General features: G+C 43.3%; 2 protein-coding genes across 2 annotated transcripts; both read right to left on the bottom strand.

Moving 5' to 3' along the window:
• Positions 1–1,134: 1,134 nt before the first annotated feature.
• slc5a6a (solute carrier family 5 member 6a) lies at positions 1,135–19,199 on the bottom strand. The gene is made up of 17 exons (XM_036549573.1): positions 19,123–19,199; positions 8,402–8,579; positions 7,027–7,495; positions 6,341–6,406; positions 6,006–6,057; positions 5,675–5,742; positions 5,289–5,443; positions 4,686–4,826; positions 4,281–4,410; positions 4,091–4,179; positions 3,637–3,749; positions 3,441–3,508; positions 2,920–3,006; positions 2,539–2,729; positions 2,215–2,318; positions 1,765–1,886; positions 1,135–1,356 (listed from the first exon to the last, which is right to left on the bottom strand). Exons 3-17 carry the CDS (start codon positions 7,372–7,374, stop codon positions 1,186–1,188), a joined length of 1,905 nt encoding a protein of 634 aa, XP_036405466.1. The 5' UTR covers positions 7,375–7,495; positions 8,402–8,579; positions 19,123–19,199; the 3' UTR covers positions 1,135–1,185.
• A 1,691-nt stretch (positions 19,200–20,890) lies between these two features.
• Positions 20,891–26,116, bottom strand: rpl7l1 (ribosomal protein L7-like 1). The gene is made up of 7 exons (XM_036549757.1): positions 26,073–26,116; positions 25,247–25,355; positions 24,780–24,943; positions 24,558–24,695; positions 23,742–23,851; positions 21,428–21,639; positions 20,891–21,328 (listed from the first exon to the last, which is right to left on the bottom strand). Exons 1-6 carry the CDS (start codon positions 26,084–26,086, stop codon positions 21,431–21,433), a joined length of 744 nt encoding a protein of 247 aa, XP_036405650.1. The 5' UTR covers positions 26,087–26,116; the 3' UTR covers positions 20,891–21,328; positions 21,428–21,430.
• Between the last annotated feature and the right edge of the window lie 400 nt (positions 26,117–26,516).

Consider the following 26,516-nt stretch of genomic DNA (forward strand, 5'->3'; position numbering starts at 1 on the left):
AATAGGACATAGACACACTGTAGAGGCTCTTTCAAAGAGCCTACTCAATGACCTCTGAACCCATAAATCCATTGGAAACACTGGCGAGTTCTTAAAATGATGAGAAATGGCCCTGACAGTGTGTGCAATGTAGTTGTGCAAACCATGACCCAGTCACTTACAACTGGTCACTATTCTGTGGCAGTTGAGCACACTGCTAGTGTTTTCTTTACTGGGACACTATGGCACAGTGCACTTTACTAATTGCACCAGTGGCTTATCGTTTGGAACACAATTAAAATAACAAAGGCTAAATTAAAACAAATAAATATGAAGATTTTTTGGAACTGAAAAATGAATTCTTACTATTCTTACTAGTAATTCTTACTATGAATCTGTACTCTTACTAACCAACTTTATGCTTAGGACACCAACCAAGATTCTGCCACAATTTTTTTTTCCTCTTTCTAGAGTTAAATTTTTTTTTTACCTTACTTGGTGCTATTCTCCACAAATAGACAAATACACAATTAAATCAAAGGCATCCCACCTCCACTGAGATTCAATATCTCGTCTTGAACAACACACAAAACAAGACCTGCGACAGCTTTCACAGCGGAGCTCAAGGATGAATTGTGCGTCCGTGAAACCTGATTCGTCCGTTGTCACAGTGCCAGATGAATGTCTACGAACGGAGCGACACTGAGCAACTAACAAACCAACTCCAAGCACTCCTTTAACCCTCTCACAGTGCAGGGTCTTAAACTTCGCCCTGGCCTCTGAACATATGGCTTGTTTTTCAGTAGTTCTGTGTCCCAGTCTGTGCTTGAGTCAGTCACACCGTTTAGGACCTCACTTGTTCACCACATGCCAGATGAGCTGTAGGAATCTGTGGAATATCTTCCAGTGCAAAAGGCCACAAGATAGCAGGCCTGTGGCATCAGTAGGTCTGAGTGTAAAAGGGGAGAGAGGAGGAGTCATAAGGGGCCATATACACCAAAGGAGCTGTAGTGTCAGGTGGACCCAGAATAAAATCTTTCTTGGCCCAGACACATTGGTGGCCATTGTCAGCTATTCAGGCCACTGGCTATAGGGTATGAGTCAGTCAGTGCTGCGTCAAGTAAGTTGACCATTACAGTGTGGGGAGTGGGGGGGACAGGGCCAATGCAGGGTGGGGGGGTGGGGGGGCACACAGCGAAGGAGGCGTCACAAGGCTGTCTCCTGCACCATGTGGGACAAGCGACACGAGGGCCGGGGGCTGGCCTGTCCCTCCTCTTCCTGCTCCTCATCCTCCGTCCTGTCATCCTCTTTGGAGTAGGCCACGCCGTTGCTCTCTTTCTGTGCCATCTTATAGGGCTGGGTGTCAATGGCTTTGGCCTATGGCATACACACACACACACTTGCTGTGAAGCTGGTTACTCACATTGATTACTGCTACTCACAATCCACAACACATATCAGCTCACTATTTTCATCATTCAGCTTTCAAAATTCTTTGCTGTGATAAATCCTTGCAATCCTTGCAATCTTCAAATCTTCAAACAAATCACCAATATTAAATAGAACCACAAATCCAAAAACAAACAATTCATGTCTCCCTTTTCGCATATAACACTTTTTTTTTGTTTTCTAACTTGACATACATGGAGTGCAAATCCACAAAAACAACACCACTGCTATAGCAATAAAATAATAGGGCGAACTACACATTCATATTATGAGGTTAGATTGCACAGACCCCCTTCCCTGATACCGAGTTGAGTTCAGACACTGTGACAGACATACCTTCTGCTCCAGTGGGGTGACACAGCAAAGCTTCTCTCTGTAACGCTCAGGCAGAAAGAACAACAGGTTTCCAAGCACAGGGTACACGGTACCCGGAGTCAGGTCCTTCTCCTTCATCGGACCTGGATATAAACATAGGGAGCACTCAAAAACTCAAAAGGAAAGGGAGTGCGCAGAGCCGGCAAACACAGGTCCTTGGCCCAGTACTGTTAACAGTCCTAAACGCTGTCCTGTTATTTTTATTGTTATAGACTAACAAAACTCTGTTCACTATGGAGTGGTTCAGACAATCCTTAACAATGCTTGCTGTTTCAACCATTGGCCATTTAAATGTGCAATCATTTCTGGTACAGTGCAGCATTTCCCTGTTCCCCGGGTTCTCTTAAACTTTTCCCCCTCGTATGGTAAAGCTCTCCTATACCTTCTTTTAAGTTCGAGTCAGCTTCCTACCTGTGAGGAAACTGACGATGAGTCCCACCACCACCACCGTGGTGGAATTGTGAGCGCTGTACCACATGTATGACAGAGAGTAGAAGGCCTGAAGCCCTGTGGGCCTGCACAGAGAGAGAGAGAGTGATGCCACTCAGAGACCACACTATCCACAGCATGGACACCACATTGAGGAAAGACGGAACATTCTGGAAGCGTGCGCTACTAGAATGTGCTCATCACTGCACACCATTCACCATCATTTATCAGCTTTACGAGTCAGCACTGATAACTTTGCAGGCTAGGTTTCAGGTTTGAAGGCGTGGATGAGTCTTTTCTCCTTGCCTGGGCTTGGTGGTGACCATGCTGACGAGCGTGGTCATGGCCGCCGTGGTCATGTTACCCGCGCTCGGCAGGACTGTGGTGTTGATTGGGGGCAGAGGGGTTGGGGCGGAGGCGGTGAAACGGGCCACAAAGCTTCCGATACCGATCCAGAAGGCCATGACCAGACCTGCCACCAGCCCCGTCACTGCGCCCTGGAGGGACACGAGCGGAAGGGTCAGTGGTGCCCCGCTGAGAGTTCCCATTAAACACTCTACCACAAATGAGATGCCAATCAGATGGCTGGTGGAACACAGACTGCACGGGACTGGTATCAGACCGTGCTGTTCCTTCACTGTTTGCTCCCTAACTTTCTCGATCTAGTCTCTGTTTCCAGACACTTACGGTGGGGTTGGCCCACGGAAAGAACATTCCCAGACAGAACAGGCCGAGCAGCGGACCACCCACCATCCCGAAGATACTGAGTGCCGCCTGAAGGATGGAGGGAGGGAGAGAGAGGAAGTAAGAGATAGAAGACCGTGTAAGAAAGTGTGTGAGAGAGAGAAACAGAAAGAGTAGGAAAGCGTGTGAGCGAGAATGAGAGAGAGAGAGAGAGAGAGAGAGAGAGAGAGAGAGAGAGAGGATTGGACATAGGGAACAGTGTGAGAATGTGTGTGTATGAGACAGAGAAAGATACTGTATGCGAATGGCAGTTTTCAAGTTGACTTCACATACGTCTAGACAGGCTGTCTAAACATGAATTAAAACTTGGGTCATTCTGACACCATAATGCCCTGGGAAAAAACTGAGCAAAAGGCATTCAGCATTGAAGTATGCAGTAATCTGTCAAGTTACAACTGGTCATATGAACTGTTTCATTTTGACTGGAAGGACTTATAGCAAGGAAATGAGCAAGCCTCACATACCTGCAGCACTGATCCCATTAGAGAGGCAATGTAGGCCATGGCCAGGCACACCAGCCCGTAGGCCAGCGCTGCGGAAGAAAGTAACAATGACATCAGACCGTCTCCAGGGTACTGCAACCCAAAGTTCATGACCCAGGGATTGCCGAAAACGGGGGGGGGGGGGGGGGGGGGGGGCAGACAGGACAGTAGCACTCACCAAGACCCTTGGAGAGCATTGTGGCTCTGGCCTCTGTCATAGCCGGGAAGTGCGGTTTAATGAGGTCCTCCATGGTTACGGTGGCCAGGGAGTTAAAGGCTGAGGAGATCGTACTGCAGCAAAAGAGTCACATCATGTTCAACATTCACATGGCATCACCATGTTATTTCAGACAAACTTAGCTGCTAAAATGACCAACCAGGCACACCGTCATCCTTCAGTCACTAGTGACTAAATGGCTTAGGTTGTTAGTGAACTATGTGTTCATGGTAAAACTACCAGTGAATCATATGAATAATAACATGGTTTCCAGCTGCTGTATAAAAATATATTGTTTAATTTCATTTTAACAGGACTAAAAAACACATCTTATATGCAATGCCTGAGATGGATTTTCCTCTTTTGAACAGACCTTACAAGTCTCCTGCAGACACACCGAGGGACAGAGGATTACCTGAGAGCTCCACTAAACAGGCAGGCCACAAAGAGTCCCGGCAGCCCAGGCAGGTCCTGCAGGACGTCCATCACAAAATACAGCACCATCTGCAGAGACAGGCAGAGGCTTAGCCGCCTACTGTCAGGCGCGAGGACCCCAGTGCGGGGGGCAATTAAATGTAACTGCTACTGAGGGAGTCTTGACTCGCCTGGTCAGTTGCGGAGACGTAGCCCTTATCCAGAGGGCTGTCCTCGCCGTAGCGCGCAAACATGACCAGCCCCATCAGACACCCCAGCGTCAGAACAATCTGCTGACAGGGGAACACCACGTAGCAGGACCTGCACATGCACAGAAAGACCACAGAGATACAGGATTATACACAGGAGTGCTACAGGGGGGCACCAGAGAGGGGGGGCACTGTTCCTGTTCGGTCGCACTTCGACTCACAGAACACATCAGCAAACCCTGCAACGTAACCAATATCCCTGAGAGAATTAATAGGCTTGACTGTGAATATCTACAGTAAACACATGATGTTCATTTCCAGCTGCCTGCATCTCCTCTCACACAGGCTTTCTGTGTAGGTGAGGGGGGAAGGGAGAGGGCTACGTACATGACGGCCTCCTTCTCCGTGCGAGAGCTCAGGTACCGCTGCACCTGAGCCTGGTTCACCCCATACAGCGCCAGCATCAGGAACACCCCGCCGACGCCCAGCGTCCAGAAGGTGTGCCTCTCCAGGGGGTCGGGGTTCAGGCTGCAGGGACACACACGGCCAGGCGGACAGGGATTTTAATGCTCACAGCAGTCATCATTATAATTTTAGCAACAGACAGGAATTTTAATGCTCACAGCAGTCATCATTACAATTTAGCAACTGACCAGCAAGTAATCTACTGACTGATGTATGGCAGCATACTTGGCTTCCCTTTTCTAGTCATGTTGCACAAGTTAACACTGTTTAGACCCAACCACAAGTTATGTTCACACTCACTGGTCTGGGAGAATTGTTAGCCTGGTCTGACATTGTTGCTCATTCAACTTGAATAGATACACTTCTGTTCTTTAGTGCTGGATGTCGCTCTGGATAAGAGTGTTTGCTAGATGAATGTAATGTAAAGTAATCATCATAAAACAGGGATGCAGGAACAAGGCTTTCTAGACAGACCCTCTTGTCGCTGTCTGTGGATCCACCCATGGAGGCCCATCAGGTACTCACTTCAGGCCGGAGATACGGCTCCCGTTTTGGGCCTTCCTCCAGACCTCGCTTATGCCCCCAGCCTGATGGGTGCCCACCACGATGACAGCCAGCTGCCCGGCGAACATCACGATCGTCTGGAAGACGTCCGTCCAGATGACGGCCTTCAGCCCCCCCTGTCAGCGCACCACACCGCGGGCCCGTTACAGGGGAGAGTGGTCCACTCACTACTCATCAGGCACCAATGCAAGCTAGCAGTTTCCTCAGCTTAATCAGGTCTTTATCACCACTAACTCTTCCAAAGTATTGCTTTTGATTATAACGGTGATGGTGAAAAATCAGACGTTATCCTTTATGTTTTTTAACAGAGAAGGAAACAAATTTATATAGTGATAATAACAGCTTACCAATGTTGTATACAGGGTGCACACCAGTCCCATAGCCAGCACTGCCCCCCAGAGGTCAAATCCAGTAACTGCAGGAAAAATTTAGATATTAACAGTAAACATAAAAATAAATATAACAATATCTACCTTAGTGCTTATTATACGAACATCAATTAATAGAAAACATCCATACAATGAATGAATTTGACAGTAAAATTATTTTTTGGTCAAGGCTGTGAAAACACAACATATTAAAAATAGAATTTTTAAAAACATTTTGGTCCATATTGACCACATAATTGGTACCCTTCTGTGATAAAGCACCAGTGGGTTTGGCAGTAGCTTCTTTTACCTGCATTAAGTGCCAGGGCTGGGGCGTACAGGACCACACCCATGTAGATCACCTGCAGGGGACAGAGGGGAGTCACAGGAGTCCCCAGAAGTATAACAGTGTCAAATGTGTAAATGATGCAATGTGATGTCACTGCCAAAAAAGGGGAAATAGGAGTGATGCCAAAGATTGCATGCTGCTCAAATGCTCAAATACTTCGACGTTGCAGAATTAACAGACATTTTTTGCGCCACATGTTTGGAGAGAATGTGAATTTGGCTGCACATTTGAAACTACTGTGAACACACACTGGCAGTTACGCCATCTACTCACAGAGGCACTAGCACAGCACTCACCATCTGAAAGATAAAGGTCACCGTCCCACAGATGCGGACCGTTTTATTGAAGCGCAGCTCCAAGTACTGCAGAGAGAGAGAGAGTGGGTGGGGGGATGAGGGGCAGAGAGCAAAAAAAGGGGGAGGGGAAGCGGGGGGGGGTTTAAAAAAAAAAAGTCCTCAACAAATATGACAACCAAGGGGTCGCGCTGATTTGCTACATCTGAACGCCGCTGGCACTGGGCCTGATTTGACTGTTACAGTTGTTCAGCTGTGCTGTACATCGATGAGCACAGCACTGTTTTTTTTTCTAATGACAATGGGGGCACAGTCAGTCAAAAACTGAACTACTGTAAGTGACAGAGTGCTCGGAGGGCATTTCTTCACTCAGCTGATAAGATCTGACAGCAGGGATGTAAGGAAGAACCACACGGAGAAGCTTGTGTACAGATAAACCACACATATAGCCCGACTGAGCAGTGAGGCACACATTACATTACCCACCTTTCCTTCAAACACACGTCCGCTAAATTGTACAGGCAGCATATATGTAAAAACACATGGACTGCCAATGTGATAAACACAAAATGGCCGCTAAATTATATAACCACATCTCTGCTATCCACTTACTGGTCCCTGACGGGCATTACATGACCCCCCAGCGGTTGCTCTCCTCGCCATGGCAACGGAGCGGGGACACTGCGTACCTGGTAGGCGCTGGTGAGGCGCAGCCTGTAGAAAACGGGAATGAAGACGTGTGCCGGGATGAGAAGCCCCAGGAAGTAGGAGCAGCCCAGGAACCAGTACTGCGTCCCGTTGGCGTAGATCTCAGAGGGCGCGCCCAGGATGGCCACGGCCGACTGGAAGGTGGCGAGCAGGGACAGGGAGACGGGCAGGCAGCTCATGCTCCGGTCGGCCATCAGGAACTCCTGCGTGGTGCGCTGGCGGCCCCCAGAGAAGGCGTAGAAGAGCCCGATGCCCGTGGAGGCCACCAGCAGGATGGTGAAGATCACATAGTCCACCGTGGTGAAGTGCATCTCCACCACGCCCTCCATGCCGGCGCCACCAGGGGGCGCCCTCTCCGGAGCAGCCCGACTTGATCAGGACGGACTGCGCCAGCGCTCACCTGCAGGACCACCGCACCGCTGCACCACAGGATGGGCCCAGTGCAGGTCACTGCGGGAGGACGAGGAGGAGGAGGACATCAGCTGCGTCAGAGTGCGGCCTTCACAATGCCTGTTCTCTGACTGTAGAGAGCTTGTGCTTATGTGGGTCTGCATGTTATAGCCACACGTGACATTCTTTTTTCCACAAAGCATATGTCATCCTGTCCCTCACACCCATCCATCCAGCAAAGCCCTCTCCTCACTACTTTGCTCCACAATCGTGCTTAGTGTCTACTGCATATATCCAGTACACCATTGCTTTTGCTGAAACTCATCCTGCAGCCCTCTCAGAACCTGGGCTGCACCAGGTATGTAGAATGCAGCCTTATACTTCTCCAAAGTAATATGGCTGGTGGGCTGTTTGGTTGAAAGTTAAGTGTTAATTAACTGAGCACTCATGTCATTTCTCATGATGAGCTCCAAGGGAAGAAGTCATTTTGTGAACAGGGTCAGGAGGCTTGTTAATACACACCAGAGGAAGTACTGAGGCAGAACGCCCCAGCTTCTGGATTACACAACCAACAGCCAGTTAATCAGAAATCCCGCACACATTTTCCTCACAGCTAAAAACAAAGAAACCGCATGCGCACAAGCACACGCACACATGCACACACAAACAAAAAAAAGCCCCATAAAAGTCTCTCTTTGCCTGGGCGGGAAAGGACTAAACTGCCCTTACAAGGAGCATTTGACACTCAGCACTCGGGCTGTCTGGTGTGAAAAGTTCTGTGCACTCATACTGCGGGCTGGTACCGTGGTAAATAACATATCATTTCAAACATTTCATTTCACAAGTGCACTCAACACAGCTGTGCCTGACACAGAACTGGCAGCACGGAGGGGATAATATTATACGGCAAAGACATCAAACAGAAGAGAGGAGAAATCCTGACAAAGAAGGTAAAACAGTACTTACACTCTCAAGCCTTGAGTTGACAGACTGAGGAGGCCTGCTTCCAAATGAGTGGGGATAAATGACAGTCAGGAGGTGGGGGTGGCCTTCCTTAAAAGGACCAATCACCAGTATCAGATGGAGGGAGGGGACTAAGCCAAGAGCCAATGAGAGGATTATTCTTCTAAGGACACCGCACAAGCTGTGAAAGAAAAAAAAAAACAACCAAAAAAGTTTTTCATAAAACAGTCATTTTAGTCACATCAGAGAATGAGAAAAATATTACTCCTTAAAGGACATTGTTCCCCTGCATCAGTTGTACTATCAGAATAAAATGAATCAATCATCTGCTTAATAAGAGATTAAACGTGATCAAATGGACATTATGAGATTATGAAATAAGTAAAATTCCTGTCCCGGTGCCCTGTACAACTCTTGTTACATGCTGGTATTAGTCTTACTAAGACAAAGACTCTGCAACAGTGAAAAACGTCAGGTTTTGAATGTCAGGAAAAGTTTTAGAACACCTCCCTCCAAACGTTCTTTATGCAGAATTAAACTATTCTTATGAATGACTCACACCGTCAGCAAGGCTCTTCCTCCAGGATGACGCCTCTCTCGATATGCATACCAGCATTCCAGAATTAGCCATTCTCACCCGCCACTTTCCGCTGCCCTCTCTCCCTACTGGCTACTGACAGCCGCGAGGGAACAAAACAGCTTTATGATGACATGCATGGATCCTCATTCAATTACGCCTCCAGCATCAAGCGGTCACAGGATTTGATAAGCATGTGACAGACGGCTTGTGCATGTGGGGACATGGGGGCTTTGTGCTTGTCCCACTGGACAGTAGCAAGAAAACGTCCAACAGCAACTTTTGTCACTTGACCAACAAAAGCTGTTGACATCTTTCCAGTTAAACATAAACCCCCATTTCTACTCATTCCTTTTAAACTAAACAAAGCGGTTAATACAATGCACTGCGAAAAGTGAATAATACATTACGCTCTCATATTCTGAACCCCATGATCACAGTAAAAGGAGTGCATGGGCTCAAGGTTCAGGATGTGGTTGTCTGTCTGTTGCTCTCTCTTTCATACACTTGCACAAACACATGTGTACGCACACACACACACACACACACACACACACACACACACACACACAAATTCCCCACATAGCCAATCATCAACAAATTTCAGAGAGGCTACTGCTTGCAAACTGCTTGCATGTGTAAAACATGTTATGGCCATTTCAAAAGTACGTGTAACTTGCTTAAATGTAAGGCTGGGAGAACGTATCACATTATTAGTAAGTGTCAAAAATGTTTTGCAATGAATAACAAAATGTTCTTATGCATGCTTCCCTCCTTAGAAGTTATTTGAAAATAGCCAACCATGTTTGAACCTTTTAGCTGTCTGTATATGGGCGACTGACTCCCAACTTCTAAATTTTCATAACCATTAAATAACCAGCAAAAGTGCTACTTTGTTTCCAATTTCCTTTGAGTAGAATTTGGAGTGACCTTAAAATGGAAATGAATGAGTCATTTCATGTGTCTGGCCTCTCAAAGGCCAAAAAAATATTTTTTCATCTCCACAATCTATGGTCAAGACCTACAGTGATCAACTTCACTTTCGATTTTGGTTATATATGCTCAGGTGCTCACATATCTGTGGCACACATTTATCGCTTTCAATAAACAAGGAATGTGTCAGTCATTTACGTTATATTAAATGTTTTCAACGACATACAACAGTCCAAACAAAGACCTGTACGTCCATGACTGTTAATGTTAATTAAAAATATTGATATTTGTATCAATAACATTATATAATATATCAGCAACACAAAAAGGCTTATCGTCATTGCCTTTGGCAAAAGCAAGTGACAGTTCAAGGCTGTCCATCTTCATGTGCTTCAAAAGTAACATAAACATTACTCCATGAATGCATCTATGCCTGTGTAAAATCAGTTTGTCTCTTCTGACATCAGAAGCGTAACTAACTGGAGAGAAAAAGACACAACATTTATGTGTCACTTGAGGAGAACTACATACATTTCCATATGTACGACATGGTGGGTGTCTAAGCAACCAGTAGCATTGAGAGCCAACCAGATTGTTGTATTTGAAGACATCGCCCGCATGAATTTTTATAATCGTGATATAAAAAAAGGGCTTTAGCATTGTAAAATGTGACCTGCAATCAACCTGTGTTTCATCTGAGAAATGAAGGTGAGCTAGAACATTCTCTTTACTTCTGTATTTGACTACACTAAATAGGCTGAAAGCACCACATATTTTCTGACACGGCATTCAACAACTGAGAGAGTACACAGAATAGCCACTGTGAAATCAAATCAAGTCGTTGACGTCACTGATGTTACCTGTTGACTTTTCCAAGAAGCAAGTGCTTTCCAAAATGTAAGAATATCACAAGCCTTCACACTCATTGAAAGTTTACCATCTGTCTCAGTTCACAAAACAGGGCCAGCCACAACAGCAGAATCCTCAACACTGGAACTGAGCTTATGTCACTTATGTCATATAAATGTGTACAGGCCATTTCTGTTGCACCTTTGGTTGAGGAACTTAACCTACACTGCCTCAGTAAAAATCCAACTGTTTAAATCGATAACACTTAAAAATCGTAAGCTATGGAAGTCACTCTGGATAGAGCAAATGTAATATAATGGATCCTTCCATGCCATGTGTACCCAGTTGATGGGCAAAGATATTTCTTGAAGGTGCCATCATCCCATAAAATTTCCCAACAGCTTTATGCCTTTCACATTCTTTTTAACATGTGGTACAGTACATCCAGATAACAGATGAAAAACCGCCTCCTGAAGGCATTCTTTCAAGCAATGGGAGGAGAAATTTCGAAAGCTTTTTGTTCTTCCGTTCTGACACAACCTTTTGGCCTGTCTGGCTCCTTTCCCACACTGTATGTACTTCTGCTGCTTCACATTTTTCAACATCAGGTGGATGTAACTTATTAAACAAGAAAATCACATTTTTACTAACTACAGATAGGTGTACAGCACCCTCTAGATTTGCCTTCTTTTTCATCCTTATCTATGTCTAAACCTTCTACACAGGGGAGATTAAATGTATAGTATTTACTTCAGTCAGATGAACTACTCCATGGGGAGAAAGACACTTGGTTCTAATTTGGCCCTGAACTCTGACCTACCACTTCTAAAAGTGAGAGGCCACCACAGAGGATCTCATGTTGCTACCGATTGAATATTAACCCAGTTTTAAATCACAGAGCACTGAGGAGCACATGTGAGTGCAGTGGCAGGCTGAGTGGAGTGACCATGTGTTGCCAGGAAGGTGTGGTCCCAAAAAGCAAGCGTGACTTCCCTCTTCTGAGCTCTCATGATTCCACGGTCTAGAGCGGCATCATTAAATGTGAAGGCTGGTCGACAGGTTAACTGTAGATCCGTTTCATGATATGCACCAAGCCATGCACAATCCAGCATTCCCCAGCACATTCTGTTTGCCGAGAAACCAACCCTATCCTCCTCCAGATGATGACGCAAGAGAGCCTTTCTAACTGCCACAGCTTTTATTAGAGTGAATTAAGAATAAAACTCTAACAGGCTAGACATAATGGAAGCCCACTCTACTGCTATGCTGAAAGCTAACATGCTTTTGTAGGTCCAGAGATGGCAAAAAAAGACCAATGAATACAGGTCAGGTCAGTATGTGGCTGTAGCCCATAGAGTGGGCCTGTATTACTTATAATCTAATTTCATTTTAATTCATACCTTTTCACTCTAATTTCCAAACAATGAAACTGTCCCCAGGCACAAATCACACACACCATGTTCACAGAAATGTTTTTCTGCAAAATACTGTGAGTCAACACGAACTAAGGGCTGCCTGTGGACAAGAAAAAAAAAACAAGTTTGACAGGATTTGGTATTTCCCTGATAGCAAAGAGGGTAGCAGTTAGGGCATGCTGAACTGATGATAGTGAGGTTTCATAATAACTCATATCACTCTCCGAACAGCTTGAGGAGGTTAAGGTGAACTTGATCTGTTTTAAACTCGTTGGGGGGGGGGGGGGGTCCTTATCTTTTGGACTAGGAAGGATTACCACAGGGGCAACGCTGTTTTGTCTAAATTTTGACAAGCTGTGTCTAGGCCCCTAACCACACTGTGTCGAGACAAGGTGTTCTTTAAGATGACATGAGAAAGCAACAGTTTCAAGGATTCCTGCATTTCTCTATGCGTCCACTGAACCATACCGCTGCACCACCAACATACCCTGCAGGAGTGCACCAGTTTTGAACCATGTTTAACATGGGGAATCCCAATGTTAAAGAATTCATGTAACTTCTACATTTCTAATGTGGCCATGCCATATTGTACATATGGCTTGTAAATGTAAAGGTAAATGTAAGTTCAACCATTCAAAACACCTCAAATGGCTACATTAGCATTTAATGCGTTTTCTATGTTGAACCTAACTGCTCAAAACTGTTTCCTACTAACCTATTTAAAAAAAAAGTAATCTAATGGTTTAACGCACTCATTATCTCTACGAGCCAGCTTGTACCTTGTCTAACCAACCATTGAAACCTGGTCATACAGCGCTTCTACTATTGTTGACTGCTTATGGTTTTTTGCTTGTGTTGTACTCTACCTCACTAAGTCGCTTTGGATAAAAGCATCTGCCAAATGAATGACTATAAATGTGAATGTAAAAAAAATAACAAAATAGAATAAAATAAACAGTACTGATGAATTCTGTAAGGAAGCTGTAAAATATGAGAGAAATAATCCGTCCACAGTTTGAACAGAGTGAGAAAAGCACTTTTATGTCACTGCCTTGGGCCTTTCAATATAAAAAATTTCCCAGTGATCTGGGGAAAACGATGGCCGTTTCCATTCGATTGGAAAATTGCACGGACAGAAATGCACTCCTAAGCCTAAGACCTCATAAATGTATTTGTGATCACAGGTTCCCGGATGATCAAACTGTGGAAGCACACCATGACAGCAAGTCGGGTTAATTTCCCTAAGCCTCCCTGATTGAGCTCAGAACAGCCTCAGATGTAGGCCATTAAGCACTGCCTGTTATGAGTCATCACCACTGAAGCACACCAGAGCCCACGGTTCACCAAATTCAGAAAAAGCAGACATTAAAGCACACACTGATGCCTGCAGCCTCACCTCCTACTGCTTCAGAAAAGATGATGACGAATTGGACACTGCGCATCTGAATATTGAACAGAACACACCAGTATAACTTGAGTCCGTTATCCTCCTCAAGCAGGTTACGCTAAGCTCCACACTAATCATGTCCCACCTTTGTAAGCTCACTACAAAGGGAGAAATACCGCAGTTAAAAACAAGAGCGCAAACTGCCTCGTATTAGCAGGCCTTGGTGCGAGCTAGACCCGCCAAGTAAAGCAGGAATTGACAGGGCTCCCAGAAACATCTGCGCTGATATGCACTTGCAATACTTCAGCGGCAACTGTGGCTATATGGGTCTCTGGAGTCCCATGCCAACTGGCACAAAGGGCTGTAAACACAGTGTTCCCCTTCGCGGCAGATTAATTTCGAGAGGATTTCTCATGACTTGCCTTTTTATAAATCCTGTGACAATAACTCCCAAGCACAAGACTAACCGCCACAGCATGGGCCTGCCGCCGGTGCCGTGAGCCAACAGGTCAGAACAAGAAGTCAGACAGCAGGTGGCCAGCAATGTGGACGGAGAACAGCAAGGACTGTTCGGAGTGGCGACCTGCACACAACAAGGCTCCGACATGTGGGTTTAAGCTGTGCGGCAAGGGGAGGTAAAACAGCCTCCTCCTTACGATTATTCAGCTTCAAAGATTTCTGTACATTCAATGTAATGTTCTCACGTATGCAGTTAAACATCTGCAAAATGTCTTGAGTCCAAAGAGATTTCTAGCTTTCAATTTACACCAATTCTCATTTACATACGCCACCTTGTTCACAATGTTGCACTGGGTCAGAGAAACCGATATTCACCAAACAGAGGAATTCAGCTGATAGCCCCGTACTTACAGGCACACAGTGGAGCCACACAGGCCACCATTCCAATTTATTCACTTCAACTAAATAAATCAGCTGACGTATACTGTTGGATTAAATCGGTGACTGCAGTTGTGTCAGAGATGTGAGTATAACCAGATGCACGCAGTTCAGGTTAGTGCAATAAAAGTAATAAGCAAAGCGTGTGCAATGCCCATGTCTGGACAGTGTAAAGAGGGCCTTTTCATACAAAGTTAAGGCGTTACTATTTATTTATGAATTACTCTGAAATGGCAGCAGAGGTGATATCTTCAAAATCAACTTTATTATCCTCTTTACGATAGTCCATTAGAAATGTGATGATGGCAACACAAAGATTCAGAGCTTTGCTGATACCATTTTAGATCCTTTGAAGGGGAAAACTTGCTCTTCCGGACAGCTCTGATAGCATCAGAATGCCTTGTCACGTATCGTAACTGCAGTGCTACTAAAAATCAAAGGTGCTGCTTCTGACAGTGTCATTTGGATTTGACCCGTTTCATGCTTCATTTACCCCTGTAGTTCACTGGTGTCTCTAGAAGGTTGGGTCCAAAACATTCAGTATAAGAGACTCAGAATAGAAGAGTTCTCAGCTTACAGCCCAATCTGTACAAACACTGCCCTTCTCATTTCATTCAGTCAGTTCAGGAAATGGACTGAAATTCAATCAATTAACTGAAAAATCTTGACAGAAAATGACGGGTGATTTTCAATTCATGAACTGAATTTCAGTTCATTCCCTGAATTGACCACAACTGTGATCAACACATTAAAAGTATCGAGATCAGTTAAAAAGAAGAAGGTACAATTAGAAATGATGGCATCACATTAAATATTTATGTCTCTAGAAGCAGAAATCCTGAGAGACAAACAAAAGAGATGGATATATTTGTTTCAGTGTACAGTATTTGCTCTGCTTTCTTGTACCTGATGCACTTGCATATGGTGATCTGGATAATTTACTCATGAAGGAATTAAACTCCCTCAAAAATGGCCTGTACCTGTAGTGTAACATAGCCTCCCCCCCCGCACAAACACAAGCGCAGCCTCATGCGCACACAAAAATGGTAGAAATAATATTTATTTTTAATAAAACATGCAGTGTTGGAACATTTCAATAAGGACAATTAAAAATACATAAAAATAGGCTATGACTCAATACCGTAAGTTTTGAGTGGGAAGGTGGGAAGGTGGTATATATAGCTATCACAATTACAAGTAATTTTAGTGATATCGTTGAATGCTTTGAAGACTGTGTGAAAAGGTCAATGTGCGAGAGGGCCACCTACAATAGTAAATCAGGAAAAAATCACCTTCCTACATGGGCCCCTGACAGTTTCTGGAGTCCGGTGCACTGCACCAGCTGCACTGTCGATATTTCCGCCAGTGGCCTGTACTGTAAAATACCTAGCAGGTTAATGTTCTTACACATTACAGTTTGAAATACCTCTTGCTGCCCTTACATTAACTGAAAGAGTTAACTGCCCTGATTCAGCTTGTACATCACCTGTCTAATAGTAACTGCACATCTCAAACAAGTTCTTTTATGTTTTCCGTTTCAAATCATATGCACCCTCTTTCAGTTGATAGTCAGCCTTGTATTGCATTTGTCTCCTTTAATGCTTCGGTGTTAATGTACCCTCTCCAGGTAAAACTGTGTGTTAACTAGAGCCAAAAACATGCATGGGCACATAAAGGGCCGTCTCCATGATCAATGCGACATTCACAAGTGAATGTAGGGGGAGGACCACTGTTGCCTAGCGACCGAGAGAAAATTGTATGTTATCAGGGAAAAAGCAGCATGTGCTCACAAATGCGTGACCTTCTGATGTCAGCTTTACCTTGAGCTGTCCTCAATGAAAACAACAAGAAAATAAAATGTAGGAAGATGAGATTCTACATTACAAAAATCCTAAAACATTCAGACGCATTATGTAACTGCTCAAATGTGGATCGGCAAAGCCTTGACATACCTTCTTCAGGAATGTGACTTTTCATTAAAAGCATTCTAAATGGAAGCAGGAATCTGTGACAAAACCAAACTATTGCCCTAAAATCTATTCATTTCTGTTTCTTTTTCAGTGAGTGCTAGTGAGAGTGGACTGTATTATAGATCCCTGAAAGTTCAAAGATCTGTGTTACTCATTAATCCAACACTGACTCAGCAACAGTATAAATTATAGCAAATGAAGGCCACTAGTGTCTGAGGGGGCCAAATTAAGAGAGTCATTCAAAACTGCAAAGCCACATGCTTCTGAGATTAGTTAAGTTGTGTGTCCCCATATGCTGAAATAGAAATGGCAATACTATTTTTACATTTTATCCTGCAATATGCCTTAGGCTGGTTAGAAGAGTGTTTTTGTGTATGTGTGTTGGGGGATGAAATCTGCAAGTACCCTGACACCAAATAGCCCCAACACGTTTCTGTTATCAGTCCATTTAAAAGAGGCTTGAGTTCAAAGAAACAACAGAAAGCAAACACTGACCACAACGTGACCATATGCATGTGCTTGCTACCAAATTATGCTGATAACTGTTTGGTGTTTAAAGCCATGTCATTACACTCCTATCTGTGAAAAGCTGCTTACAATCAGTCTTGAAAGCAGTCTGGCATATCAAGCAATCTGGCAATAGCCTTTTCACATGCAGGATGAACATTATGTTGTCATAGTCATAAAAATAAAAGCTATGCACTGTAGCCAGTAAAACAGTACATTGGCAAGGATGTGTGTTTATGAATGTTGGAAAGGTTGCAGGTTCATGTACAATATAACTGATCTAACCAAGACAGTAGTAGTTATTTATTCAGGAGGGTGCAGTTTTCTAACTCACGTTGCAGATAACATACCAGTGGAGGTAAATTACATTAGAAATCCTCAGCACACTTAATATTTCAATGTGTTCCAGCTTCATAAACCATTGACCATTTCATAACCTTGTGTAGTAAAACAAAATGGTTAATTAATTTACACAAAGCTATTTTTCAATTTGGCAAAATAACTTGGAAATGGAAATGATATCTGTTATTTTTTTCAAATTTAAAGGAATATGTCCGTATGCCATAATTTTTCCTTTAATGTGCTATGGAAAAGCTCCAGCACACAATCAAGCCACCATTTCCCTAATTTTCAATTCTAACAAAAGCATTAATGACAAAAAATGGCTTTTCCAGGCCAACAGTGGCCACCCTGGCAAATTCAACATTTCAAGACTGTAAACAGTAAAACTTTTCAAATTTGTTATCACAAATTTGGATTGGGGCATCCTGGTAAAGTAACATTCATTGCACATCTCACAGTAGAAATGCATGACAGGCTTTGGGGAAGCTTTAAGGGAAAAAGCCTTGACACTAACAAACGGCTAGAACTAGAAACGGCTAGAATTAACAAAGCATATCATTCACGTTTTCCACAGTGAAAGACTGGGGAGATGGATGCAATGAGCTTAGGGGCAGATTCATAGAACCCAAATGTTCCTTGCATTTTCCCCAGTGTCCAAAACCAAGGTGCGAGTGAAGGCCAATCAAATAACCTGGAATCTAACAGTAGCCTGGCCAGCCAGTGCTTTATGCTAAAATACCCAGGGCATACCAAGAGCTCTAATGCACCAACCAGGTTACCATCATCTTGACTGCATTTTGTGTAGAAACAAAAAATGCCCTGTAGTAATAAAAGATGCAAAATGATTACTTTAACTAACCATATGTCAAAAGTGATTTACGATACGCATTACAAATGTGGAAACACAAACTCCACAACTGCGTCTTCACGTTACGTATTTTGCATGCCAGCTTCGAGGTAGGAAAATGTAAGGACACGTTATAACCCTCAAAACGCTAGATACATTCTCAGCTACTTCGGGCATCTTCGGGAAGACAGCAGTCCATTCACACATGGCCTGCTTACTGATTTCAAGTGCATGCTTGAATCCTGTCGATTATTACATGATTACTCGAACATGTCGCCACAGCTGAAATCTTGCGCAAAAGGCTCAGGAAACGTTGCTAGCTAGGCGAATGATGCAACCAAGTACAGAAATGTAGTGAGACACCCAAGTAACGATTAGGGGACACATATGGTCCCTTTTTATATTTAGAGCCATGCCATTGCACTTCTATCTAACTGCTTACAGTCAGTCTTGGAAACAGTGACATATAGGGTCCTTTTTCTCGGTCCACTGCGATTCGCGCATCTTTGCGGTTTTTAGCCTCGCTAGCGCATCTTACGTTAAGCACGCGTGGTCTGCTATACAGAAAGGATGACAATTATCCAATGGATGTGTTACTATGTCCTATTTGTTTTTATTCTTCAAAGTGCACCTTAGGCAAGATAACACAGATTAACTATGCTAGCTAATACAACTCTCCAAATATTCATAAGTAGCTCACGCATCTAGACAGAGAGGTAATTAACTGGGTTTAAATTGGCATGCTCTGGTCGCTATGGCCGGGCGACTTAGCTACATTGGCTCATTTCCTGAGCATAGCCAGCTAGCCACCAGCTACGAGTTGCAGGAATGCCGCGTGACGTTCGAGGACCACCTTGCTACGGTACACCTAGCTAACTATCGCTAACGCTAATGTCACCAACACTCGCAAGCTGTGTCGCTCCAAATGTTGTAACTACTGGCTAGCCTCTCTCTTTCTTCTAACCGCGCGTCTAGAGCGCTAGTGAAGGAACGCTCTTACCTCCTGTCATGCAGTTCATGCTGCTTTTCTCCCCTGATCCAGTGAGGAGCAAACAGACACACACCGTTGCGTGAAGGGACCGCCCCTTCTCCTTGACAGCGCGCCTGCTTGGCCAGAAACATGTGCTGATTTCTTCCGTCGCAGTAGATTTACATCATCTTATGCATATGGCATGATCGTTTCATATTCATATTGTGAGTTGATTTGTGGCTCGCGCGTGAAATGGTCTTCAGTGGGTGCAGTTTCATAAGATAAATCGCACTTGTGTTTTCATCCTTTACCATTATGTACTCAGCAAAGCAATCGTGTCTGGCTTGAAATAGGTAGTTATATCTGGTGTGCTACAAATTTCCCCTTACAATAGCTAGGTAATCCGTTTACAGACCTTGATTTTACTGGTACAGTTAATGGAGGTAGACTAAGTGTCGGACGCAGTTCAGTGCTAGACCGCAGTCACATTGAGTCATTTCTTGTCCACTCCAGCTAGTCGAATACCTCCCGTATTACAGAGAGCAAAAAATTCAGATTCACACATACGGATGGTTAAGATCCGTTGGTCTAAAGAAAAAATGCTAAATTGGGCCGAACGTTAGATCAGTGAAAAATGCTTGAAATAATTTGTTACCATGGTTTTTCTTTTTCATGATGACCTTCAACTGTTCAGACCTGCACTCTTTTAAAATAGAGAACGTTAATATTAACTTTCCAGTAAGCAAAACGTTTCATTTATTAATGCAGAATCCATGTAAAAACTGCTTTAGGGTGTTGAAACTGTCAAAACCATTTCATCCTTTAATCTGGATACGCATTGCAGCTGTTCCAGTTGCAGTTTGCCGCTCCATCTTGCTGAGAATGCTTTGGCTAGGCAGTATGACTCACCTCCTCACTAAAGCAAATGTGACACACAAAACAGCTACTGGCATATAATCTGTGAGGGAAAAAAGATTATATATGTAACATTGCTACAGAAATAGAATGCCTACCCCCTTCGTGTTTACAAATGGCAGAGCCTGATTGGACAGGGCATTGACCAATCACAAATAACCCCATGATCAATGCATTTTACACACTGCATAATTGGATTTTCCACTAATCTTGCAGGAATGTTGATTAAATGTGATTTATTCAAACCTCTGACAATGTGCTGAGGACATAAGTCAATAACATCTTAATGAAAAAATAACACAAAAGCTTAAACAGGAGGGGGGTGAATTTAAAGCTACTATGGCTCGGAGAAATCAGTTCTCTCAGTATATTCAGGACAAAATTGTGCAAAAGTGTTGTTTAGAAATAAACCTTCAAAATATGTCAAGTATGGGCCTTCCATGCCGTGAGGACATATCATCGGAAAATCTGAAAAAGCACTTTACCGAATAAAGATTATTACAGGTTCGTTCAATTTCCTGGATATAAGCATCAGATTCATCGTTGCTTTATATTAAATCAAATCCATGGGTTGAGGGTTAAGAGAACAACTATCAAGGATGTTTGTCCTAACAAGAATACCTGTGCGTATACTGGCAGAAGGTGCGTATGTTTCATTCTGTCAATGTATCTACAATACTTTCACTAGACAGTTAGAACAGTGCTAAATATAAAACTAATATACTGTATATTTAATAAACACAGTAGTAAATGGTGCAGGTCTAAAATATTGCCATTAGGCTTGCTGAAAATCCAAAGCTGTAATGGAATGATGTTATTTATTGTAGAAACATAGCTGCTCATTAAAAATACAAATATCAGAACATGGATATCACACATTTACTATTTTTAAGTCAATCGGAAAAGGGTATACTGTTTATTGATGGCTTTGCTTTTATCTTTTGACAATGACTGGTTGCAAAAACCAAGATCAGCACTCAAAGCTCAGCTGCTGAGTTGGTAGGTTACATCCTCCTCCCCCAACACCGATTCCAGGCCCAATACTGTCCCAATCCAACAAGTTAGCCGAGTCCTCCATGGGGGAAATGTGGGAATTCAAATCCAGACACACTGCTTCCATGGAGGTGGTGAGGGAAAATCTGCCTTTGCCTGGCATTACTTTCCCGCTTCATTAATGTGGTGGCCAGGGAAAACATGCCTTTTCAGTCCACCGGCGTGAGCTTGTCCCAGCGCAGTTCAGGGACATCACAGCTCATATGGTCAAATTACAGTCTGTTGGTGTTACTGTGCCCATCAGGCAGACAGGAATCACGGCGATGCCCTACAATGACAAAGGAAAGGGGAGGAACAATTAGCGACAAGATAAAGACACCCTCCAGTCTTCGCCTCAAGCAGTCAAACAGCACCCGCCCCTCCTCACCAATCAGTTGAGCTGCCTGATGACCCTGTTGATGTCCTCGGCTCTGGCTCCGGGTTCTCCTATCTCTCGTAACAAGCCAGCCTTGTCCCTGGCTGCGTGGCGGGCTACTGACAGTGGGAACGGCCACAGGAAGTTATTGGCTGCTCTGAAGTTCTTCCCAACTGAGTAGATTTCGTGGATCAGGTCTTCCAGGCAGATGATACCATGCTTGCCTAGAAATGGAGTAAGGGTAAGATGTTACACAAGTCAGCCACACAATTCCACGTGCCATCTGCCACAAAATTCCAGTCTTGCTCATTTCTCACAGGTTTAGACATTATAGGAGAATATTAAGCAATTAATGCATTAACCTGTGTAAATTGTCTTCACTGTTTATGAGTGGAACACACTGATGTGATAACCTGCTACTGCTGTTAATAACCAACATAATGAGGTGAGGAAGAGTACTTCATGCTACCCTTCCACAGAGAGAAAATGTTGCCCTTCAGTAATGAATCACTATTTTACAGGTCACCCCACCAAATGTCACAGCTGTAGGGTTGCCACCTGTTTTCTCTTTCACCCCTACAGCTGACAGTACATCAGCCTGCTACCCTTCTGAACCTCTAGATTAAACATACGCTGAACACAGTCTGAGGACAGAAATTGGCAAAAGCAATGGGTTATTTTAGAATACAGGGATTTAAAGTTTACTTTATCTACAGAGCAACATTTTTCTGTTCATAATTTTAAATATTGAATGAGACACTTGTTTTGAGGCATATTCTAAATGTTTATTAAAGACATGTTCAGACACAAAACCATTAAGCTGTTAGAATTTCAGCTAACACAACAGCATTGCCTACCATCCATTAACGCAAAATAGTAAAAGGCACCTAAGAAATACTTCCTCAAAACCAAGCCCGAGAGCAAATTAGAGAATTATGGCACAGCAAATTTTTATGTGCAGCACATGCCTAATATCAGTAAGTCTTTTTAAGTCAGTACAAAAGCAAGCACACATTCATGTCATGCTTCAAACCTAATGCAGTGTTATCCAAAAACCAATAACTAGATTAAACATACTCTGGTTGGTATCCATCTAAGAGAAATGTCACTATGAATTCCAACAATGACAGCCCACATTATAGCAACACCAGCTAGGAAGCCAGGAACAACAACAGGTGCAAAAGGTTGGAGACGGCTGGCTTTCTTTTTCATTTGCTTGTAATTTCTGTCTCAAATACAATCACACTTTGCTCTATCCATATGTCCAGCGCAGTGCTGAAACTGACTTTCAGTACCAGGGATCACAGTTCAGCATTCACCAATAGAAAGCTTCATTCTGACTGCTGAGATAATGTTGTATTTGTAAAATATAAAAAAACTGTGCAAATGTAAAATAAACTGTACTCTGTCCACCTCATGATCTGAAATCTTCCACAGATTTACAGTGTTTCAGAGTACAGTGGGGAGAGTCAATAGTGAATTACAGATGAAACTTGCATTTCATCATATACCATTGCTCTTGCTCTCTCTTTGACATACTCACATACACTATATGGACAAAAGTATTTGGCCACACCTGTTTTTCAGGTTTTGGGCTAGGCCCCTTATCTCCAGTGAAGGGCAATCTTAATGCTTCAGCATACCAAGGCATTTTGGACAATGCTATGCTTCCAACTTTGTGGCAACAGTTTTGGGAAGGCCCTTTTTCTATTCCAACATGACTGTGCCCCAGTGCACAAAGCAAGGACTATAAAGACATGCTTTGATGAGTTTGGTGTGGAAGAACTTGACTGGCCCGCACAGAGCCCTGACCTCAACCCCATTGAGCACCTTTGGAATGAACTGGAACGGAGATTGCGAGCCAGGCCTTCTCATCCAACATCAGTGCCTGACCTCATAAATGCTCTACAAAATGAATGGGCACAAATTCCCACAGAAACACTCCAAAATCTTGTGGAAAGTCTTCCAAGAAGAGTGGAAGCTGTTATAGCTGCAAAAGGGGGACCAACTCCATATTAAAGTATATGTATTTGAATACAATGTCATTACAGTGTAATGGTCAGGCATCCAAATACTTCTGTCCATATAGTGTATTTACTATTCCATGGCCTGATGAAATGTTTGTGCTGAAACTTATGTCTGTCTGCTTTTATTCATGCAAATTACATTTAAACTGTTTTTTTTTTGGATAAACCAGTGGACTTGTTCAAGAGATTATCAGGAAGGCTGTAGATTTGGACAGTTTTAGACATTTTACCGTTACTATGCAGTTCTTTTGCAAAGCTCACTATAATACCATATGCAAGAAAGTGGATGTGCCCCTTACCCATATGCTGCTCAATGATGGTATTGTCTGTTAGAGGAACCTTTCGTTTGTCAATCTTTGCCTGTCCTCTCTTCAGGATCAGCTCTCGTACTGACTTTAGATTTGGGTACCTGTTGAGTGTAGAAAGGCATGTTATCAAATCAACCAACAACTGAAATAATTACATATAAAACACTGAGTTAAAGAAAAGGAATTTCATGTTTTAGACTCAATACATCTTACATCCTAAAGACCCATTCAAGTTTTGTATATATCAAAGTTCACCTCTGTATGTCATTTGTAAGACAACTTGAGGCAGACAGGAATTTACCATTAGACTGCCTACTAGTGGACATCAGCTGAAAAGCAGAAGAAGAGAAACATCTGGTAACAGACTATAGAAAACAATTTAATGTGATGGTTCCTCACTGGATAATTTGCCAGGGCTCGAGAATCAGTCCATTTTTGCTGAGTTTCCATACACTAAATTCCACCTGGGCAGAAATGTGCCCCACTCAGTTAAATATAATAGTCTGACTTGTCTGTTTTAATCTATCTGCCAGGAGAGTAATTAACTTTGGCAAGTGAAGCGTCATCAGAGTAGGGCATGAACAGCTTAGAACAACTTGAGCTGAAGGAATGGGCTTCACTGGTTTGGTGTTACATTCCACGTTACACAGAAACTGGGTTGGGTCTGACAGCTGTTAAACGCAGGCATCGGCGGGTCTCCTCAAAGACCACAATACGGCACAGATGACATGCTCAAAGTGTGCCCTCAAGGAGCCTGGCTCACTTTCCCTAGAATACACATTCTCCCATCCAAGGACGCACCCTTACCCCCAGGCCACGTAAGGCTCCACAACCTTCAGCATGCCGAGGGAGGTCTTGTTGATCTTGACGAAGGTGCCGCTGAAGATCTTCCGCAGTCGCAACATCTGAATGACCTTCAGGACCCTGAGGCTGACGCCTTTAATCCTGCAAAAAGGACAAACACTGGCTCAGATTCATGGTCATACGGACCGCACTCACAGTCTCGTCAAAGCATTGGCGGAAACTCACTCTCTGATTCGGACGACGAAGGCGAGGCGGTTCTTGGCGGGAGGCAGCATGGGCGGGGGTCTGTGGGCGGCTCTCCTGATGCGCGTTTCATCGCGGTGCTTCCGTCTGCTGTCTTTCAGGAACTCCTCCAAGCGCTTGAATTTCAAAGGCCGACCTCTCTGTACCTGTCCCACACACACAATCAGCACTTGTATCCTTTGGCTGCCAATTCTGACCTTTTCAACCTTTCACTTCTGGTTAAGCACCTGGCACAATTGGCATTTCAGATGAATGACTATATAAATGATCTGGCAATGGACACAAACTTCTTTAAAAATTCTTGCAAAAAGTTCAGAACACAAAACGTGTATGGGGATCAGTTATGTATTTGTTTTTTTCCTCCTAACTGGATAGGCATTCTGCATTATAAAAGACCAACTGTCGGCACTATATAAATTTCCTGAATTGTTTTGCTGTAACATACTTACTTTTCTTTTTTCAAGAAGCGCGATCTTGGCCTGTGTTGCTTTTATCGCTTGATACGCTTTTCTCTTCTTCAGGAGATTCTCTGGAACAAGCTTGATCACCTTCTTCACTCTAAATGGAAAAGAACAGCCTCATATGAAAACAACAGCAAAAGGAATTAAAGTGACTTTGAATAAAATGTTTATGGAGGCTTCTTAAGTGAGATTGTTTCAGGTTCATTGTGTATTACCTTGTTTTGCCTAAACAGCATTAATGTTCTGCCAAACTTGTCGGCTACAAAATGTAGCATGTTCAGCATCCAAGGTACCCATTATCCCATTTTACACGACAACTTCGAAAATTTGCAACAACTTTACTCGTAATTACGGCAAGATAGTATCCCTACTCATCCTTCTCGTTGTACATCTACGACTTAACTTATTTAGCCAGCTAGCTAGCCAGCCATCAGTACTCTAATAACATACCCTCACTAGCCACCGTGGTGGCATGTTTTCGTGTTACTATTTTAGATGATTTAATGGATTTTAACATGCCAACAATTTTTTCTGCTCATAGCCAACGTTGTTCTGCAGCTAGCTATACTGATATATGCTCTATACAAGACTAAGACTTTATTTAACACGTCCATCGTTGCTACCTAGCACACATGAAACAGATGTGAGAGTCTGGTGTCCGTAATATGTTTCTTTACATAGCAATGACACAATATTAAACCTGAGATAAAATATTCTGACTGCTGACGCTATACACACTGAAAAATGTCAAATATCTCCCTTCAAAATGAATGGATTGATTAAGATGGAATATACACAACTGTAAAATACTCACTCTGGCTCCGCCATCCTTGCCAGCGAGTCTTCGTTTTCAGTCGCATGTAGATGACGTCACGGTGTCCGCTCATTTTTGCTGTTATTGCCATCTACAGTACTGGAGTATGTTCTATGCATCATATACAGCTGGATTATGACAATTGACTAATATATTTTTTTAAATATTTATTTAATATAATTTTAATATAATATACATTTCTATTTAATTATAATATAAAGTTCTGGAAATACTAGTTTCTTTTTATTGATGGCTCTCAAGCTGTCTTCTTAAATGGAAGGTATCAAGCAAGTTAAGCATGCACCTATGAAATGTCAAGGCAAGGTATAGGCATAACCAGCCACTTTCTCCCGCTATTTACTTGGTGCATGACATAATATTTTTATTTTACATTATTTCAATTTCTAGTCAGACATAGACCTACACATCAAATGACAGTAAGTT

This window comes from Megalops cyprinoides, chromosome 17, assembly GCF_013368585.1.
Source record: "Megalops cyprinoides isolate fMegCyp1 chromosome 17, fMegCyp1.pri, whole genome shotgun sequence".
In the NCBI taxonomy this organism is placed as follows: domain Eukaryota; kingdom Metazoa; phylum Chordata; class Actinopteri; order Elopiformes; family Megalopidae; genus Megalops; species Megalops cyprinoides.

What these genes read in the sequence shown, in the direction of transcription:
- rpl7l1 (XM_036549757.1), bottom strand. An exon ending in CGCTTCTTGAAAAAAGAAAA is followed by an intron (nt 24,944 to 25,246) that starts GTAAGTATGTTA and finishes TGTGTGGGACAG; the next exon opens with GTACAGAGAGGTCGGCCTTT. An exon ending in GAGCCTTACGTGGCCTGGGG is followed by an intron (nt 23,852 to 24,557) that starts GTAAGGGTGCGT and finishes TACACTCAACAG; the next exon opens with GTACCCAAATCTAAAGTCAG.
- slc5a6a (XM_036549573.1), bottom strand. Translation starts at nt 7,374, where the DNA reads ATGGAGGGCGTGGTGGAGATGCACTTCACCACGGTGGACTATGTGATC. An exon ending in GCCTCACCAGCGCCTACCAG is followed by an intron (nt 6,407 to 7,026) that starts GTACGCAGTGTC and finishes CTCTCTCTGCAG; the next exon opens with TACTTGGAGCTGCGCTTCAA. An exon ending in AATGCTCTCCAAGGGTCTTG is followed by an intron (nt 3,509 to 3,636) that starts GTGAGTGCTACT and finishes TTTCTTCCGCAG; the next exon opens with CGCTGGCCTACGGGCTGGTG.